Source organism: Rhea pennata, chromosome 13 (assembly GCF_028389875.1).
Source record: "Rhea pennata isolate bPtePen1 chromosome 13, bPtePen1.pri, whole genome shotgun sequence".
Taxonomy (NCBI): Eukaryota; Metazoa; Chordata; class Aves; order Rheiformes; family Rheidae; genus Rhea; species Rhea pennata.
In genome coordinates, this window is record NC_084675.1 from 23,175,842 (window position 1) to 23,195,064 (window position 19,223).

The 19,223-nt window shown below is 43.4% G+C and overlaps 1 protein-coding gene across 1 annotated transcript; it reads left to right on the forward strand.

The window, feature by feature from the left end:
* The first annotated feature begins 581 nt into the window (after positions 1 to 581).
* On the forward strand, positions 582 to 17,552 carry LOC134146343 (cytochrome b5). The gene is made up of 5 exons (XM_062586712.1): positions 582 to 796; positions 7,889 to 8,017; positions 8,550 to 8,576; positions 12,010 to 12,041; positions 13,068 to 17,552. The coding sequence occupies exons 1-5, from the start codon at positions 641 to 643 to the stop codon at positions 13,156 to 13,158; spliced, it is 435 nt and encodes a 144-aa protein (XP_062442696.1). The 5' UTR covers positions 582 to 640; the 3' UTR covers positions 13,159 to 17,552.
* Positions 17,553 to 19,223: the final 1,671 nt, after the last annotated feature.

Genomic DNA, 19,223 nt, shown 5'->3' on the forward strand with positions numbered 1-19,223 from the left:
TAAAACTGCCATGCTTTCCTGGTGGGAACAGCCACAAGCCACGACGCCCTGTCCCAGCACCGCTGCAGCGTTACCAGAGTGCTGGAGCCGCACGTTTGACAGAGACGTGGCTTTTCCAAGCGCTGCTGGAGACAGGCGGGAAGCGGACTGCCGCCCGCGCACCCCAGTGGCACCGAGGCGCTGGACCAGCCGGCGGGCGGGGGTCCAGCGGCAGGCCGGTAGCTGCGGGGACGGCCTACGGCTGCCCTCGCTCTCCCAGGAGGGCAGGAGCGGAGGAGGCCCCAGGCGCCGGGGCCCCGCGAAGGCCGCGCCGGGCCGAGCCGAAGCGCAGCCCACGGTCACCGCGCGCCGCCTCAGGCAAGGAGCGGGCGTTTCCCGCCCTCCCGCCTGGTCGCTCTGGCGACTCCCCATTGGCCCGCGCGCGGCGCGCCGCCCTCCCATTGGCTGCAGCCGGCGCCTCTGATTAGCCGCCAGGCGTCGCACCACCGCTGGCGCTGCGCCGCCGCGGGTGCCTCGCTGCTCATTGGCTGCGAGCCGGCGGATTCGGCCGCGAGGCGCCGGCAAGGGGCGGGAGGGGGGCGTCGGCGATCGGTACGGCGGCTGCCGTAGGCCAAGCCCGCCGTTCCGCGAAGCGGCTGGCATGGAGGCCGAGGGGTGCAAGGAGGCGCGGGGCTGCGCGGAGCCGGCGGGCGCGCCCGTCTTCACCCTGCAGGAGGTGGCGAGGCGGAACTCGCGCCGCGAGTCCTGGCTGGTCATCCACGGGCGGGTCTACGACGTTACCCGCTTCCTGGAGGAGGTGAGGCAGGGCGGGGGCGGGGTCCTGGCCTGTCACGTCCCCTCAGGCACCAGCAGGTGGGGGAGGGCCGGGGGGGGGAGGGGATGAGGGGGCCCGGGGGGGGAGGGGAAGGGAAGAGATGAGGGGGCCCGGGGAGGAGGGGAAGGGAAGGGAAGAGATGAGGGGGCCCGGGGGGGGAGGGGATGAGGGGGCCCGGGGGGGGGAGGGGAGGGGAGGGGAGGGGAAGAGATGAGGGGGGTCGGGGGGGATGAGGGGGCCCGGGGGGGGAGGGCTGGGGATGAGGGGGCCCGAGGGGGGATGAGGGGGCCCGGGGGAGGGGAGGGGAGAGGAAGAGATGAGGGGGCCCGGGGAGGAGGGGATGAGGGGGCCGGGGGGGGGAGGGGAGGGGAAGAAGATGAGGGGGGTCGGGGGGGATGAGGGGGCCCGGGGGGGGAGGGCTGGGGATGTGAAGGGGAGGGAGGATGATGAGGCGGGGGGGGGAGGAAGGGGGCCCCGGGGGTGGTTCTGGGGGACAGAATCCCTCGGCTATAGGGACAAAAGCTGCTCGCAGACCCAGCGCTTCTGGGTTTAAGGCAGCTGAGGATGGTGCCGCTAGTATCTGGCACCGCAAATAGAGCGTGAGGGAATGGTGATAAAGCCATTTTATCCCTCTCTGAGTAACACCAAACACCTTGTGGCATCTACAGGGAAACACGGTGAAAATCAAAGAAACAGCTTCCAAAAAGAGAACTTCATTGAAAATGTACATGTTCCTGCTTGCTGCTTTTGCCTGTCTAAATTCAGCTTTGATTGTCCTCCAGGCATATGTTATTAAAGCATGTCTTCTGTGTAGTCATAACATTTAATGATGAAGCTGAGGAGCTGAGAGCAGAATGATCAGTTTTGTTGCTTGGATCCAGCATCATAATACTTCATTCAGAATCTGACTTATGCTTTGAGCCTTCTCCCCAACTTTTTTTCTAAGGGAACTTCTAAGATGTTTCAGTGTGCAAATTGTGGAGTGTCTTTTATATATTTGATGGCTTAAATTGATCTTTGCTGTAGTCAGTTATGCACCGTTTGCAACTTCTGTAGTAAAAAAAAAATCCTGCTTTTCTTTACAGGACTGTAAATTGATCCTGGCTTGTAGGTCCTCTGCTCATCTGTGTCTAGAGTTGATACTCCAGCATTGTTTACAGATGCATCTTTGACAGGTGGAAGATCTGAAAAGTAGCCTGCTGAGCTGGGTATTTTCAAGACACAATTTGACAGAGGCTGTAGGCGTCCAATACACTGAAAAGCTCAAAACAAATGTCTGTGGGACAGTGGGATAGTGCCTTGTAGAAGTGTGGTTTTGGTGCTGTATAGCAGTAGTGGAATGAAAAAACATCAGCTGATACTCGGCTGTTTGTTTTACAGGAGGGCCCATAGATGTGTGTGAACTGAGGTGAGGGACCAGTTGCTCATTTCATCAGATACATCTACAATAGGATACAAACTGTGAAGACTTATAAACAGGCAAGAGAAGGCAATCTTACTGAGTGTTACTCTGAATCAAGAAGCTGTTAAATGGTGGAGCTACAAGTTGAATTAAGGTAGTCAGATTCCTAGCCCTGAGTCTCTTCAGGGGGCCAGGAGATTTCAAGCTGGCACTTGTTTGAGCAGCTGATTGCCTCCTTTTGCATGCACACCCATTCTAATGCTTGTGTTCCCCTGCATTAGGCCAAATCTGTAATCTGGGCACCTGTCAAATTCCTGAAGGAGTGCAATGGAATACAAAGCTGTGGGCTGAGTGAGGTTTGCTGACCAAATGAAACAGACAGGATGGCATGGTATTTTAAAGAACTTCTCTTACTCCACTGGTTTCTGAAATCCTTCAGGCTTGCCCACATCGAAACATCTGGCTTAGCTGGTTAGAGCCAGGTTCAAAACAAGCAAATGGTGTTTCTTAGTGTAATAGGGAATAGACTTGTGGAACTCTTTGTTGAAGGATATTGTGGGTACAAGAAACAGGGATTCAGACAAAGAAAGAACAAGAACCTGGAAAAGCAATTCACTGTTGAGTACTAAGGGGCAAAATATCCAGGGCTTAGGAAGAGCTAAAAACAGCTGGAGGCTGAGAAGTACTTGGAGAAAGTACATGCCTTGTTTTACACTTCCCTCAGAGTTAAATTGTGGTTGCTGCTTGTTGCTTTTCAGACTTAGTGTTAGAAAAAGGTGTTCAAGACCCACAGAATGAATGACCCTGTGTTTCAGAGCATGGACTAAGTCTGTAGTAGTCAGTTGTCATCCCAGCATTCTTAGTGTAAGTAGTGGCATCTGGGACGTGCTCCCTGGGACACTTTCAGCATTCCTCAGATCTTTTTGTAAATTAGCCCAGAAAAGCGTCTCATTCCTCCATGGCAAGTGAGGTGATGAACAGCAGGTTTAGCAGTGACCTGAATGTTTTCTTGCAGTGGTATTTGGCATTGCTCTTTCCCAGTCCTTTGTCACATTTGCCTTGCTGCAACATGAAAAAGATCTACTTGGATTAGGGAGGGAAAGAGGAGTATGGCTACCGTTACAACTGTGGCAGAATGGCTAACACAACAATATCTCTCTGATACGTACACACTTGCTGACACAGTGAAACTTGTAAATGTAGATCAGGCTCTAATTTATTGGCAAAAATACATTTTATTGCCACTGTAATCAATCGGATGATAGAGAAACAATGTATAGATGCTGAGAACCAGAAATGCTTTCTTGTTCAGAAGTTACTATTGTATCTGATAAACTGTTTTGCATTAGTGCTCTCAGCTGCTCTCAGCAGATGTCACGGCTTCAGTGTGTGATATTTCCTCTTGATCCTGTATAGTCACTGAAGCAGTGTCTGATTGTTGCCCTTTCTGGCCCTTGGCCACAGATTATTTGTTGAGGATTGCTGAATTCCACTGAAGCGTTATCTCAGAGTGATTGCATAATCTCTTAAGAAGCCTCACTGCAAAAATACTGTAGAATTTTGCTTTGTGTCCTGCAGACTAAGTACAGTAGGTCAGCCATTAGTTAGACAATTTCAAATCTGTTTGTTGGTTACAATATAGATCAGTTTAAACGTCTAATTAATGTTTTAGTTCTGTAATGGAAGCTACAACTAAGACATATTTGTCACCTAGCAAAAGCCCACCAAATTATAAGAACATGAACAAAATGCAGGAGATATGCAAAAGACAGCCTCTAAAATTTCATAGATGTTTCCAAAAGATTTGGAATCTCTCTTGAGCCCACTGCTCACACTTATACCCCCACCACACCAATATTGGCTTTTGACTTGTGCACAATCTGTAATATACTTACTCTCACAGGCAAACCTGTGATAGAGAATGTGTTTTATCTCCATTTTACATAAGACTGGAGGAGTTCAGAGATGCACATTTCTTCATTTTACACTTTTGTAGGTTATCTGAGTCCTGCAGCATCTAGGGCTTCATGTCTTGACATGTGCTGCTGCTTATCATACCTATGGTAAGCGTGACTAGAAATCTGTTTGAACGAGTTTCCAAGTGGAATGAGTCTAGGCTGTGACCACTATAGCCCAGATTTGTGAGTCAGTTACAAATATAATGTTCTTGAAACTGTATTTCACAGGAAAAGGAAATACACTTTCAATAATAGCTTCTCTTTCAAAATTATATTGTTCTAACAGAAAGCTACACACCTTCCAGGAAAGTATAAGGCTAAGGTAGAGTCTATGCTCTGAAGACCTGGTAGTTCAGAGCATTATCATTGAGATGAAAGTAGAGAGGGAAAACTTAAGGAAGTATCAGGTGATTACTCCCTTACTGCACGAGCTGTAAGAAATCTGCATTTAATTCCTGTATACGCAGATGTATCTCTCTGAGGGAGACAGGGGGATGTTGAAGATCTATTCTTGCTCGTGCTGGCTTGCTCCAGCTCTGCAGAGTTGTTCTTGGATAAACTAATTCGCTGTCTTACAAGCTTTGGAGGATGTGTAGATGATGAGCAGCATTTGTCTAAGTGGTTCCTTGTCCATTTTTTTTCTGGGCTTGTGTAGTACTGGCATGTAACTGCTGCACATTAATACTCTTTTCTGTTATGGCTTATTGGAAGCAAGGACTAAAAGCTTTTGCACTTCTCCTCAATCTGATGTCTTATCTGATCCAGCAATCTAATTAGTCTTAGAGCTTAGGGTCACTTCTGAGCTTATTTGTAGTTTACAGTGAGTCTGTAACAGCAGTTGTCAGCCATGTGTATACAGACTGGCACCTGGAGTTTGTGAAATGGTGGCTGTAGACTCTCAGCTTCTGTGGTGAGTTTCTGTGTTGCATTATCGGTGCGTTCCTTTCAACAGTACATTCTGACCTGTTGCTGCTTCTTGTTTACTCCTAATTCCCTCTAAAGGCTACATAGAGTAGAGCATCTTCTGAGGTCTCATGAATAAAGAGGATCCTGCTTTCTGAACATACAACATGAACTGTGCAAGCTGCTCCTAAAGGATAATTATGGAGAGAGTCATCAAGAGCAAACTTTTTTCTTTTTCTTTTTTTTTCTTTTTTTTTTAACTTGCCACCTTACAGCATCAGTGGCATGTCTGAAGTGAGTTTGGAATGAATTTGGGGTTATACAGCTTCCTGCTTCTGCTGTTCTTCACTGCCTTGTGGGACCCAGTTTGGAAAAAATAATTTAGAGTATTTGATTCAAACAGCTCACTAAAATGATCCTTTCAAGAGTATCTACTGTAGCTCTAAGTGTTGCAGAGAATGAGTAAGTCTTGGGTTTTACTCCCCCGTAGATCTCCTGACTGGGACAAGGGCGGGCTAGTGCTCTTCTTGCACTGTCTGGGTTAGGCACCCTGCAAGGGACCTTGTTCAGTTATGATTGTTGTGGTTTTCAGTTCCAAACGAGAGTGTTCTCCCCGTAAAAGTCTTTATTTTCTCCACTCAGTAGCATTGATCATATCCTCCAGAACTGGTGCTATGAGACTATTAATGTTGCTGTCAGTGTGTACTTTATTTGTTGTGTGTGTTTCTGACTCCGGTGACGAGGAGATTCCAGGTTTGTTACTGTTGTTGTGGAAGACTTCTGAGGAGAGGCTCTTGGGCCCACCTCTTGCCGTTCTTGTTTGATTTTTGTCTGTTTCTTTCTGGAATGAACAGACCTTCATTTCAGCTGTTATTTCCTCTGGAAATACAGGGGGTTTTCTGAGTCTGTAATTTGCAGCTTTTGTGTTTTCCTGTGGGAGCTGTAGTTTTGGGAAGTTCTGTGGTGGAGTAAGTGACTTCTTTTACAAATAGTCTGGCTTTACATTTGTTCAGGTATGACAAGGTAAGAACTGTCTGGCTGCAGATGTAGGTGCCTAGACTAGGGAGTCTTTTCAGAAATACGATATATCAAATATACTGAAGAGCTTTTTTTTTTTTTTTTTTTTTCCTCTCTTTGACTTGGTGATTATAGTGAAGGACAAATGTGCATGAATAAAGATTTTTTTTTCTTACTTGTGGATTTAGCAAGTGCATAGAAAGGCTTCAGACCCAAACATGTAAGGAGAAGTAACCTTTACCATTCTTCTCTCTTGTACTTACTTTACTATTTCTTTTCTCTTGTACATGCAAAGACAGATTATTACCGAGAGCTGATGTGCACTCCATTTTCCTGTTTTTGAGGGTTTTTGCCTGTTCTTTTAGGGTTGATGGTGATGAAAATAATCTTAATTCTTTAAAACCTTAGTTCTGATATTTTTCCATTTGAAATGAGATTTCTGGTGAAACATTCCTCAGGAGTCCTTCTTGAAGGCTTAAAGTAAATCCTGCTACAGAGAAGATGGTCTAAAGGATGGTCTTGCTCTAGCCTGCGTGTTCCTATCCGTTCCTTTGTATGAGCAGACATGCATTTAACTGCAGTGAGCTGGTTCACAGAGCTGCTGTCTGGCTACCCTGGCAGAGAATCTGTTCCTTTTCTCTTCTGTAGGGTTGGTTTTCTGCTAGGGTAGTCCCTGATGTGACTCCCTCCAAGATCAAATAAGCACGAGCATTGGTGCATGAGAAATGGCAGCAGGATGCAAAAGGAGCAGGGCAGAGCCTTGCTTGGTAGCAGTTGGTCATTAAATTGCCTTAGCTGTAAAACCAAACTGTGTCCAAGGACTGCAGACTTTGCCCTTCATGGCTGCTGGGAAAGCTCCACATTGATGGTTTTCTTACATACTTGGTCAACAAAGGGATTTATTCAGAATAAAGAGCTCTGCTGGTATGAGGACTGCAGAATTGGCCACAAGAACTTACTAGAGTAAACAATTGGCCTGGTTTTGTATCGATAACTGAGTATGTTTGGTGTGAGACATGATATCCAGGGGGGAATATCTAGACTATTGGTAGCAGAACAGACAGTCTGAAGGAAGAAGGGCATTGACAACTATTCTATGCTTGCATAAAGAAAAAGTGTATTACAGAGAGAAACAGGTGTTTCAGTCCTTTGATATGAAATTTAATCTAACGTCTCTTTTCCTGTTCCAGACTTCTAGGTTGTAGGGGTGTTTTCAGGCAGCTGTGAACAAGTCTCATCTTCTAAATGAGTGCATTCAGTTGCCTGATGCTCTGAAAAACTGGGTTAGGCCCTGTGTATGTACTCAGAATCCTGATCACTTTATTGGTTTAACTGGATTAGCTGATAGCTTAAACTAAACTATTTGTTCATGCACATACACACACACACACACACACACACACTGTAAAGAGATTGTATTTTGCTGGCCTTGTGGCTAGTACTTTTCATTGCCAGGTCTGTTCCTGGAATTATGGTATCGACAGGGCTAGAGAGGAGCCCAACCCATCAAGGAAAACAGAACAGCACTAGAGATTTTCGTCAGTTTATACTGCTCGTGCTGTTTCTGACACATCAGACACCTCTGATTAACGTTAGGGTCATGGTCTGACAGTTTTCTGTGACTGTGTGCAGAGAGGTCTTTGGTAGGGTTTACCATATGATGTTGTCTTGAATTGTGTTGTATTCTGTTGCATTGATGTTGTCTTTATTTTTTGTGTGGTGACATGAAAAGGTTGGGAGAGAGATGCCTTTTTTGCATCTAGCCCTTTGCTCACCTGAAGTCTTCTTTTCCAGCATCCAGGTGGAGAAGAAGTTTTGCTTGAACAGGCTGGTAAAGACGCTACAGAAAGCTTTGAAGATGTTGGGCATTCCACAGATGCCAGGGAAATGCTCAAGCAGTACTATGTAGGGGAGATCCACCCGGTAAGGACCAGCTGGGCATGACAGCCTTCTTTAAAAAGCTGTGTAAAAGTGTGACCCTCCTTTATGTAACCCAGCAAACCAATACACCAAGATTTGCCTTGTGAAGTAAGTAGGTAGTTAGGTTTTTATATAGTCTGGGTGTCATCCAGGATCTCTATTGAGGAAACAAAACTGAATGAGTCTTTTCTTTCCCCTATTGAGAACTGATTTCTGACTACAGTTAAATAAGTGTCACTTAAAGAAGCTAATCTAATCAGTTCCCTCCTTTAGCTGGTGCTACTGTAACTTCCCCTTGCCTTGTAGTTTAGAGTTCAGGAGGGTGAGAGTTCACAGGTGCATGGCATGAACACTAGTTTCCTGCCTGCTGCAAAGCCAGTGCCTTTGGGTGCTAAAGGAGTGACTGACTTGAAAACTAGAGTCCAGACATTTGCACATTTGATGAGGACTGTGTACAGAATAATTCCTTCATGATGACTACAGGCTTCTCTTAAAGTCAGTGCTTATTTTTTTTCTTTTTTTTTCCTCTTGACAGCATGACCGTAAAAATGAAGGTTCTCAGGTAAGCTATTAGTATTTTATTTTTCCATTTTAATTTAATGCTGAGGAAATCATACTTTGTTAAATTAGTACATACTCTATATTTTTTCCATGTAGTATTTTTTTGAATGGCTTTGGGGTTTGCCCTAAATGGAAAACACTGTGCACAAGCATTAATTAAACAGTTTGAAGACACCTAGAAAGAGTTCTACTTACACAGAATTACTTTAATCTCTTGAACTGATGCTTTCTGGGGCAGAGGTGCTCCAGTCAGTGCCAGTCATAGCAGGGCTCTCAAAATGGAGATTAAGAGCTGCACACATGTTCTCTTATACTGCCTGTGTGCTTTGTCCTTTGCTCCTGGGCTTTTAAAGCATTCTTGCCTGGAATTGGAGTTCTTTGTCAAGCCATCTACAAAAACCCTCCTTGTAATTGTAGTAGATGAATAGTACACTTAATTTTTCTATTGCCAGCTCTAATGTAATATTGCTGTGGGTAGCTAAACTGCTTCTCTTTTTCATATGGAGTTAGCGGCACTGAATTGGTGGGAAGATATTATTACATTTAAAATACTGTAAATTTAGCCACTAAACAGAAATTCCAAATTTTTAAAATAGGTAAAGTTGCCAGAAGCTGTAGATTTCCTTTGCTGGCTGACTATAATTTAAACGTATCTGCATTCTCTTTTCATACCCAGTATATGAAACACATACTAACTTTGTGAGGCTTAAACATGCAAATGTTGCATGTTAAAGGAATTCTCTTGCTCTCTCTCTCTCTTTTTTAAACACAGAATTTGTTCCCATCTGGCAGGCCTTAGCCTTGCTAATTTTATGTTTATTGGAGGAAAGCTAGAGCTCCCTTTTGCTAGGTGCATGTTCAGACATACAATTTCTCTATGGATGGCTGTTTTTCCTACTTAGTACTGAGTTATTATATTGTTTTTTGGGTGGCCAAGTTCGCACAGCTCTTGTGTGGAGCTAGGGCAAGCTGAGGGAGGTATGCAAAGAGAAATGTTGTGTTGTTACATGCTGACTTTGAACCAGATGTTTTGCAATTACTAGGCTTCTAACTTTTCTACTCTAACAAATTCCATGAGCCTTAACTGATACTAGTTGTTCTAGCCAAGGAGGAACAGACATTGCTTCTTCTAGAACAGTGTTGCCCAGTGTGGACTGTGAAGTTAGAAGAAATACAAGTAGTGCTGGACGCAAGATATAAATTGTTAATGCTGATTTGGGGGCTGCAGGTCTGAGAAGAGATGCAGAACTGCTGCTATAAATTTCTGTCAAAATAGTAGGGGGAGCTGGGTTAATTACATGAAAATCCTTTCTGTACTCTCTGCAAGGCACTGCGCACTGCGTGCCTCACTGCTCATTGCCTGTGGCTCAGAAAATGAAGGAAGAAGTTGAGTCACACTTTCTCTTTTTTTCCTGTAGAGCTTATGGCTTTATGTTTACACAAACTGCAGTAATGAATAAATCTGCCAAGCAAATTATTCCTTTGTTTTTGCTCAGGAGCTCAGCAGGCACTTCAGTGTGAAATTGGAAGTGGTTTTTGTGCCCTTTCTCCCGTGCCATCACTGATGTTATTTCCACATCTTGATCCACAGACTCATAGACTTTCTCTCTCTCTCTTTTTTTAATAACTCACTGTGTCCTGATCACTAGGCTGTTAATGTTGTTACATTCAAGCCAGGAGACATGCACAGCCACTGTGGGGTTGGCTGTAAAACAAGAATTCTCTGTTAACTGCCTGAAAAATCATTGGTGTTGCTTAAAACTCAGGTACTCCTGGATCAGAATGAGACACAGTATTGCAAAAATGCCTTTGAAATGGATGGAGATGGGGAAATGGTAATAAATAGAATCCCATTTGAGAGGTAAACATGTGTCTTGCAGCTGGCTTCTCTTCTTGGTTGGCTTGAAGGCTTGGACCAGAGACAGCTCTGCCTTCAACAACGCTTTCATTAGATGTTGTTCAAAGCAGGGCCACTTGCAGAGTACCAGGAATCAGTAAGGAAACTGTCAGCAGAGAGAGCAGCAACTGAAGCCCTTGGGAATGTTTGTTTGTTATAGTTAGCCATAGAAAGAGTAGCTCAGGCTAGGTAAAACCTACTCTTAGTTATAAAGTGGAGCTACATGATTATGCATATATTCATCTTTCAATTTATTGTTTGATTCAACTCTGTTTCACAAATAGAATCATAGGCCTGAAGTGTGTGTATTAATCTGAATAGCTGTCTTGGTTATAAGCATTAAATATTTTTGCAAATTACTTTTTTGTTTAGATTTTTTTTTAAAAAAAGTGTGGATTATAATACTGTCTAAGGAAAGACAGGAGAGCACCAGGATAAGTGGTGCTTAACCTTGTTGAATCTCTGAAGATGTTTACTGGTGAACAGGAAAATTGATTTCTATTGTTTTCAGAATTTACAAAAGCTTCTAAGGAGAAAGTCCAGTGACTTATTAACAGCTAAGATCTGCCTTTTTTTTTCCCTATATCAACAGCTAAGAGCTACTTTTTTTTTTTTGATGTGCAAAGTCAGTTTTAAATTATATTTGGGCCTATCTTTAAAAATTATAGCAAGAGATAGAACTGTAAGAAAAATGGGAGGAGGAGGGAGACAAAAAAAAAAAATGTTCTACATATGCACTCTCGTGATTCTGCTCAAAGGTAATTTCCCCCAGTTAAGTGACAGTGTTCAGCATCTGCTGAATTTATTATGGCAGAGAAGAAAGCAGTCAGACCCTCAGGAAGTGGAGATAATACTGTTTAGGATGGGCAGGAAAGGTGATTTTTGACAGGTAGATACTGATTAGACTGGAGAGCAGTAACATTGCATCAGCCAGGCCATAGAGGAAGAGAATATGCAGTAGTCAACATAGAATTGATGAAAACCTCAATGAGAATTTCAGCTGACTGGACAGAAGTGGTTAAATCCTCAAACTTTTATGAAAGAAGAAATATTAAAGTTTGGAAACAGTTTGTACACAAGGGAGGAATTGAAGAAAACTTAGTGGTTATATGCTTGAGTGATCAGGCAGTAGCAGAGAAAATAGGGAAGTGGACACAGCTTTGGAGAAGGGATCACAGGGAAAAGACTGTCCATATCAAGCAGAGGGAGTCTGCAAGTTCTCATTCATCATTCATAGCATATAAAATGAAGAGACCAGTTTGCGAGGTGATGAGCAAGATCTGCTTTTATTTGAAAGAGGTGTAACTTCCAGTGTGAGGTTGAGGGCTGGGTGGGAGGAACTGGATTGATGGGTAGAATGCAGAGGTAGGGAAGAAGGCAAGCATCCACATGAAGCATCCACTTTAGTGACAAGGAAAGATAAGAGTGTTTGTGGAAAAAAGTTTCTGTAATCTGATATTCAGTCTTGTAGTTTTATTAGCATATGTGTAATGTTTCTTTTTTCTCCTTGCTCACTCCCTTCCCTTTCCTCCTTCAGGACGCAAATGTGACATCCTCAGGCCAAGCAAGGTATAGTATCTTCTTAAAATAAGAAACTGAGGGGTTGGGACTTGCCATTTGTAGAATGACATATTAACTCTGATGGACAGGAAAAAAAAAAATCAGTGATATTACTGCACTGGCCTTCCAGCAAACAGATAGTCCAAAATAATTTGTCAAACTGAGCCACTGAGTTATCTGTTAGAGCCTGTATGTCCCCTGTTGGATATGGAGGCACAGCCCCCATATCCACAGGGGGTGAGAAGTCCCCTTCTCCACACTGGGCAGAACAGGCACCCTGGGAGCCCTGGTATTTTGCAGCTTGCAGTTTCTGGCCCTTATGTTCATCGTACGTGACTGTGGCTGCAGTCCCTTTGCACTACCATGGTTATTTGGGTGGTTACTGCAGATCACTGTGAGCCAGGTGCTGGTGCAACACAGTGATACACATTTTTTTGGAGGATCTTTACAGCAATCAGCCTGGTTTAGCTGAAATTTCAGCAGTGCATACAACCAGAACAAGGCTCTGGTCTTTCTTACATGACGCAGAACTTTTTTGCTAAGGAGACTGCTGAAGGTGAGTCTTACCGATGCCTGTGGCTTCTGGTTTATGAGTGAAGAAGATTTATTGTGGGATAGCTGTAGCAATTTCCATCCTTGAGTCAACTCAGCTGTTTGTATAGCACAAATTACAGCCTGGCTTATTTAAGAAAAGAAAAACAAGCAAGAACAAAAAACAAATTGGTTTCTGTATGTGGCAGGCTGGAAACTTCAGCAGTTCAGCTGCTGTTTTATAAGCAACTAAGCCATCATTGCAATGCTAGGGGCCTTGCTAAGGGGCCAGGCAGAGCACTGAGTGTGGGGATTGCTAGAGCTGTCCTGCCTTGTGAGTCTGAGACCTATAGGGTTAGTCTACTAGCTGATGAGACAGGTCTTGAGAGTTTCCTAGATCAAAGCAGACATGTAATAAGTAATGAACATCTTAAATTATTAACATGATAATTTCTTCTGTTTTATGTTGTGTGTGGGTTTTTTGTTTTTGTTTTCTCCCTGTAGTTTCTGGTCAACATGGCTAATCCCCATCTTCGGAGCGCTGGTCATAGGTTTAATGTATCGATATTACATGTTGGATGGGAGATCCTCTTGAACTGACCTTGCTGGAACCTTGGAAAGCCTGAAAGAGAGGGTGTGAGAGAGTGTGTATGCATGTACCATGTGGAATTCTGGTTTCTTTAACCTTCTATGCTTTAGCTTTGAGTCTGTAAAATGATGTTGATATCCATGGGACCAAGCTAATACCAGAGTTATCCTAACTCTGGGACAAACAGACCTTGTCTTACTTTTGCTTCACTCTGTGGCAGGGCAAGTGCAACTTCCTGTTACTCCTTCATGTTTGTGTGTGGTCTCCCTCGCGTGTGTGTGCCCGCGCACACAATCTCTCTCTCTCTCTCTTTCTCTCTCTCCGTAGTAAAACACAAATAACTTTTTTCTTTCAATGCCTTTTTGTTAAGCCAGACAGACAACGTGAAACAGCTGCTAGTGAGCCTGTGGATTGCCTCAATCTTTCACATAGCATTGTCAGAAATAAACTGCAAGTTGTCTACAGTCCTTTTCTGGAAAGATATCCAGAGATTCAGTACAACAGTAGCTTCCCCAGTGCATGCAGGCAACACTAACTAGAGCAGCAGGAATTTGTTAGCTTTGCTACCTCTTTCTGTATGTGTCTGTTTTTAACGGTTAAACAAATATAAGTATTTTAAAAGCGATTCAGTTCACTTTGTAATATTTGTACTTGTCTCTTTAACATGTGTATTCTATGAAACAATTTATACTTTGGATCTTGGTTTGTTCGGTGCTTTTGTGCTGCATGTGGTGATACCAGAAACAGGAACTGACACGTGGCTTCTTGAAATGGTGATTTTCTTTCTTCCCAAACTCTTGGTCTGACACACATATTGGAAGCAAAACTCGTTCTTACTTACTGTGAATCTAGACCAGATGGGAGGAAAAAGAACCAAATGCTGCATTTTCTCCCAAATGAAAAGGGGGGAAAAATCCACTTGGGATTTATGCATAATGATATTTTTGTCTTGGAATTAGAGTAAGATGTTCTTCCTTTCCTCTATTTTTGCTTACTGCGTAGTCGGCCTCTAACAATGTAGAGATGATGTAAGGTGTGTTTCAAGCATTGTAAGATGTGAATCTTTCCAGCCCTTCCAGCATGTTAGTCTATGGCTTCAGGAACTGGAGTGGCAATGCTGGGAAAAGGGAACTCATGTTCTGGTGCCTGATGTCCTTCAGCAGTACTGTGTGACATTGGTTCCTCATTAATTGCTTTAAGCTGGTCACCTTTTTTTGAATTGCAGCAAAAAGGGAAGCCCTCTTTGTAAAAACCTCCTGAGGAATACGTTTGTTTTCCTCACATCTCTCTTCCATGAAACTACTGTGCTCCCCAGGTTATTTAGAACAATTTCTTGATGTTGTGGCATTGCACTCTACCCTGTTAGAAACAAAGGCCAATGAAGTGCACGGTCATCAGGAAAGGAGAGCATTGTTCAGGCTGCATTATTCTCTTTACTCTCCTGTATGTGACAACTCATCATTCACTGTTTAGTAGAGGTGCAAAAGAGTTCCCTTAAAGGCCTTTCTTCCTGCAGGACTTTGCCATAGATTGTTTGGTCTCTTACGGTGAATTGTCTGGCTAATCTGCACAACCTAGGGAAACCCAAAGTTACCCACTTGCAAAACGGCTCTTGGGTATCCTATTGCAAGCTACATTTGTCCTTCCTTCTGCCCTGAATGGTTTGGTGGTCTATGTTCTGTTTATTCTATCCTAAGAAGAGTTTAACAGAAGACTATAAACTTGAGCCAAGGAAAATCCAGTGGGAAAGATCTGGAAAATTCCATTTAGCTACACTTTCAAAGGATAAAGGTGATAGGCCACTTAGTCATAGATTAATACAGGTCTTAAAGTAGGCAATATGTCCTTCAACATAAGTTTATGGAAAATAGATCTAATTATACTAACATGATATTTTTATATTCCAGATCAGTTGATAATACATTGATGTGCTGCTTAGACTTCTGTATGGCATTTGACTTGATACTGCAAGATATTTTGCCTGATTTAACAAGAGCAGTACAAAAACCAGAGGGACAAATAGAAGATAAAAGTCTTTGACTTAATTGTGAAAGGGGAACAGGCACTCAGCAAACATGTTTCTAATGAATCCCAAGAACAATCTGTGGTGTTTAAAACATCTTAGCAACCTGGAAGAAGACAGCTCCTCCCTGGTAAAATGGGCAGGCTGGGTGATGGCCGCGTGGTGCAGAGGATGAGTTACTGACAGAGTGGTAGGGATCGCTGATGAGTTAGATGCAAAGTTGTGTATGTACAAATAAGTAGTGGAGGCTAAGCTCACAGGATGCTGCGCTTATCCTGGGGAGCAGTGACTCTGCATGTGGTCTCAGCATTGCATCAGATAAGTAGCAGAATGTGACTTCAGGGGGTAGAGGTCTGATACGTTCCTCTTGTGCATTAATGGGAATGTTAAATAGGACAGTCCTGCTAGTTTGTGTTCGGCACAGTGAATGGATTCTATGACTGCTTTTTGTTTAAAAAAATCCAGAGAAAAGCCATGTAAATGATTACAAGCTTGGAAAACATTATTTATGGTGAGAGACTTGAGCTCAGCATGGCTTATCAAAGGCAAGGTTGCAAAATCACAACATGGAAGTACTTGCACGTGGAACTGAAACTATAAAAGGGCTTTTTGAGCTAAAAGATGGTAGTTAAAAAAAAGTCCTGTAGTTCAAAGTTAGAGCTAGACCAGCTCAAACTGGAAATAGGTACTTTTATTCACATACATCATTAGCAATTTCCCATGAGAACAGTTTAGTGAGGTTTGTACTGGATTCTCCATCATCGGAAAGTTTCAAAGCTGGAAGGCATATATTTTTCTGAAAGCATCATCTTAGTTGGGGTTAATTCTGGGAAGTCTGGGGCCCTCATACAGAAGTCACATGATCTGACTGTAGTAATCTCAGATTAGCTTGAGGAAAGGGACTTGCAGAAGTGCCTGATATGATGATGGAAAAGTGTCCACTTTCTCCATAAGCATTGCTTTTCACTGGGTTTTAACATATCTTTTTTTCATACAGTTTTTCTGCAGCTCTCTGCAGTCAGTCTCATTTTGGCTACTCTGAATAACTTTTTGCCATCATCAGATTTTGTGCTTTTGCTATTTACCTTGGGAAAACTGGTTGTTTGTTCCCATTTCTTATGATGCTGGGTTTTTGTTGTTAGTTTGCTTTTTTTTGCTGTTGTTTCCTGTTAACCAATTAGCTGCCTGGGACAGACCTTCCATCTTACCACATGCTTTCTTGGTGCTTCTAAGAGCCCAGGGACAAAAGCCTTGTTCAATGCCTTATGGAAATCTAAGCAGCCTCTGCCAAACTACTATCCCTTATCCATGTGCTTGCTAACTCCTCCAGAGAACTCAGTGTCGGATGTATTGCAAAAGCAATGCAGAAGCCTTCCCACTTCTCCGTTAGTCCCGTGCTTAGACTAGTTGCTGTCAGTTTGCCCAGTGCCGGTGTCAGTTTGGGGGGTCTGTAGCTCCTCCCTGGCACTCCCCGTCGATGGGAATGGTGTTCGGATTGAAGGACAGGTGTGTATGTGATGGCCACGGGGCTAGTGGGAGCCTGGCGGGCTCAGGCCAGTACTTTCACAACACTGAACTAACTTGCCTGGTGCTTCCTCCGGTGAGAGTTAGGGGGGGATCATCCAGTTCCTTTCATTCCTTTTGCTCTTGTGGTTCACTTAATGATGGGTCCAATAAGCCAAAAATTTTGAATAAACAAAAGAGGCATTAACAAACCTGTTTACCTATTTTATTTGAGGATTAAAAAAGAAAGTTCCAAATCTTTGTCCTTATGCTGAACTTCTTGCACAGCAAATGTGTGTTACCAGATCTGCCATACAATACAGGCACTGTCTCAGCTTTCATCCATGCAAGAAAAGTATTTTAGCGAAATTAAAGCTGGGTGTGGATGGCTTGCTTCCTTCAGGTGCTTTGGAAAAGGAATCAAGTGAAAAACTGTAAACTCGAGCACAGAGGCAAAGACTTATGTAACCATATCAAAGCTGCCTCAGGGACACCCAGCCTAGCTGGAGTGCTGTGTTGTACACCTCTGTGAACCCAAATTTCTTGACAATATTGAATGTAACTATTAATGGGTTTGATGGCTAGTGAAGGATGAGTAGAAGGTTCGAGTGTGTTCCTGTTTTTGTTGAAATTAGCTGATAAGGAATAGCAAGGGAACAAGGTACAGAACTCCCTGAAGTCAAGGTTCAAACCTGGTAGTCTTGGAAACTGCCCCAAGGAGAGCGCTGGTTGTGGTAGAAATAATATTTAAGCAATTGTTTGGTTCTGAAACAGTAATAACTGTACAGCGCAATTTCTTGTGTGTGGATGCCATCCATCCAGCGAAACGTACTGCATTGTATATTTGCCACTTTAAATAAATGTGTACAACAAGCGAGTGCGCAGTTCTCTCTTGTAACAGACTCCAAACGTTTTGAGTTTGTCAGTGCTTAAAACCAGTATATATAAAACCAGTATTCAAGACTGCAGTCTTGGGTGTCTACCTGTTTTATACTTTGTGCATATCAAGCGTTCCACATACTTACGTTTTACAAACTTGACACATTCACATCACCTGTATTTGAGGCACAGGGCTTTTAAGTGCACCTTGGTGGTAATTATAATCAGACAAAAGGCCTGGGGGGGGGGGAAGCATTCAAGAGCTGCTTGCTGGTCCCTGGAACAATCCTGCGCACACTACTGAAAGTCTATAAAAAAACCAATAGTGTTACGTCAGTGTATGACAACGTAAGCTGTAACTTGAATCGTTTAAAATTACATGTATATGTAGTGCAGTTTGAGCAGGAAAGCTTGGTAGTGACAGTAGTTCCGGTTAAAACTACCTACTGGTTAAAGCTAAGACAATGTTGAACTATTGCAGATGCAGTATTTGTCTTCTGTTTGACAAGGGGTAAAAATCTTTTAGATGGCATCAGAGTCAATCCAAGGAATTTGTTCAGAGTATCTGAACCGAGTAATACAATTGTTCTTGCAATGTGTTAGGAAAGCAATGCTCTGTGTAAGCAACACAATCCAGATTTTTGGGGGTGGATGGGGGTGTTTACACAATTCATTCCACAGTGACCTAAATTTGGATCATTATTAAACTTGCAAATATTAAACATTATGAAATCACTATCCTTTCTGTTCTTTCACAATTGGTTTATGCAGTTAAGATCTTTGTGATCAGCTGATATATTTACACTGCTAAGTGCTTACTTTTCCAGTTCTGAGAACTGCTTTCTCTTCAGCAAGTGCTGATTCTGTACAGTGCTTTAATACTATAATAACATGACTTTTTCGCAGTCACGGCAGGGGGGCTGTGAAAGCTCAGTACGTAAACCGGATAAATGTCAGCTGAGCTGCTCGGGAAGGGCCGTGACCAAGCAGCAAAGGAACTATGGAAACAAATTTTGTCGGATAAAAAGCCATAAAGTCTATTTTTGTGAAATAAGCACACCCTCTTGCTATCTGTGATGAGTTTTCCTTTGTAGGGTAGCAGAGCGGGCCGGGCCCGGCCCTCGGCGATGCCCCGGAAGGCAGCCTAAAGGAACCGCTAAAGGAGGGGGGTGGAGGTAGGATTGTTTTCAATGGAAAGATGGAATGGAGACCAGGAAACACATTTTTATTATTATACATGGAAACAAACGGAGTTTAACACCCATTTCCCACAGCTGCCAGCAGCATCTAGCTCTCGGCTATTTGCCTCGTTATTTGTCGTAGCTTTTATGATAGTTGCAGTCAGCAAGTTCAGGGAAGCGGCACCCAGTGAAATCGTCCTGCAAGGGAGCAAAACGATCGGAAAGGCAGCTAACTGGCTGACGCTGACCTAGTAGCAGAGGCAAGGGAAAGTCAGTGAGAACTGTCTGTTTTGGTCCTGCATTTTAGCTGAAATAATTCAGGGAACAAATGCATTTCAGTATGTAGGTATAACCTAGGGGAAGAGTCACAGGGTTGCTGTGACAGGTCTGTGACAAGTGTCAAACTCGTGGACAGACTGGAAATATTCTGCTGTAACTGAAATGGAGTACAGTCACCTAAAATAAACAGGAAGGATCAGTGCTTG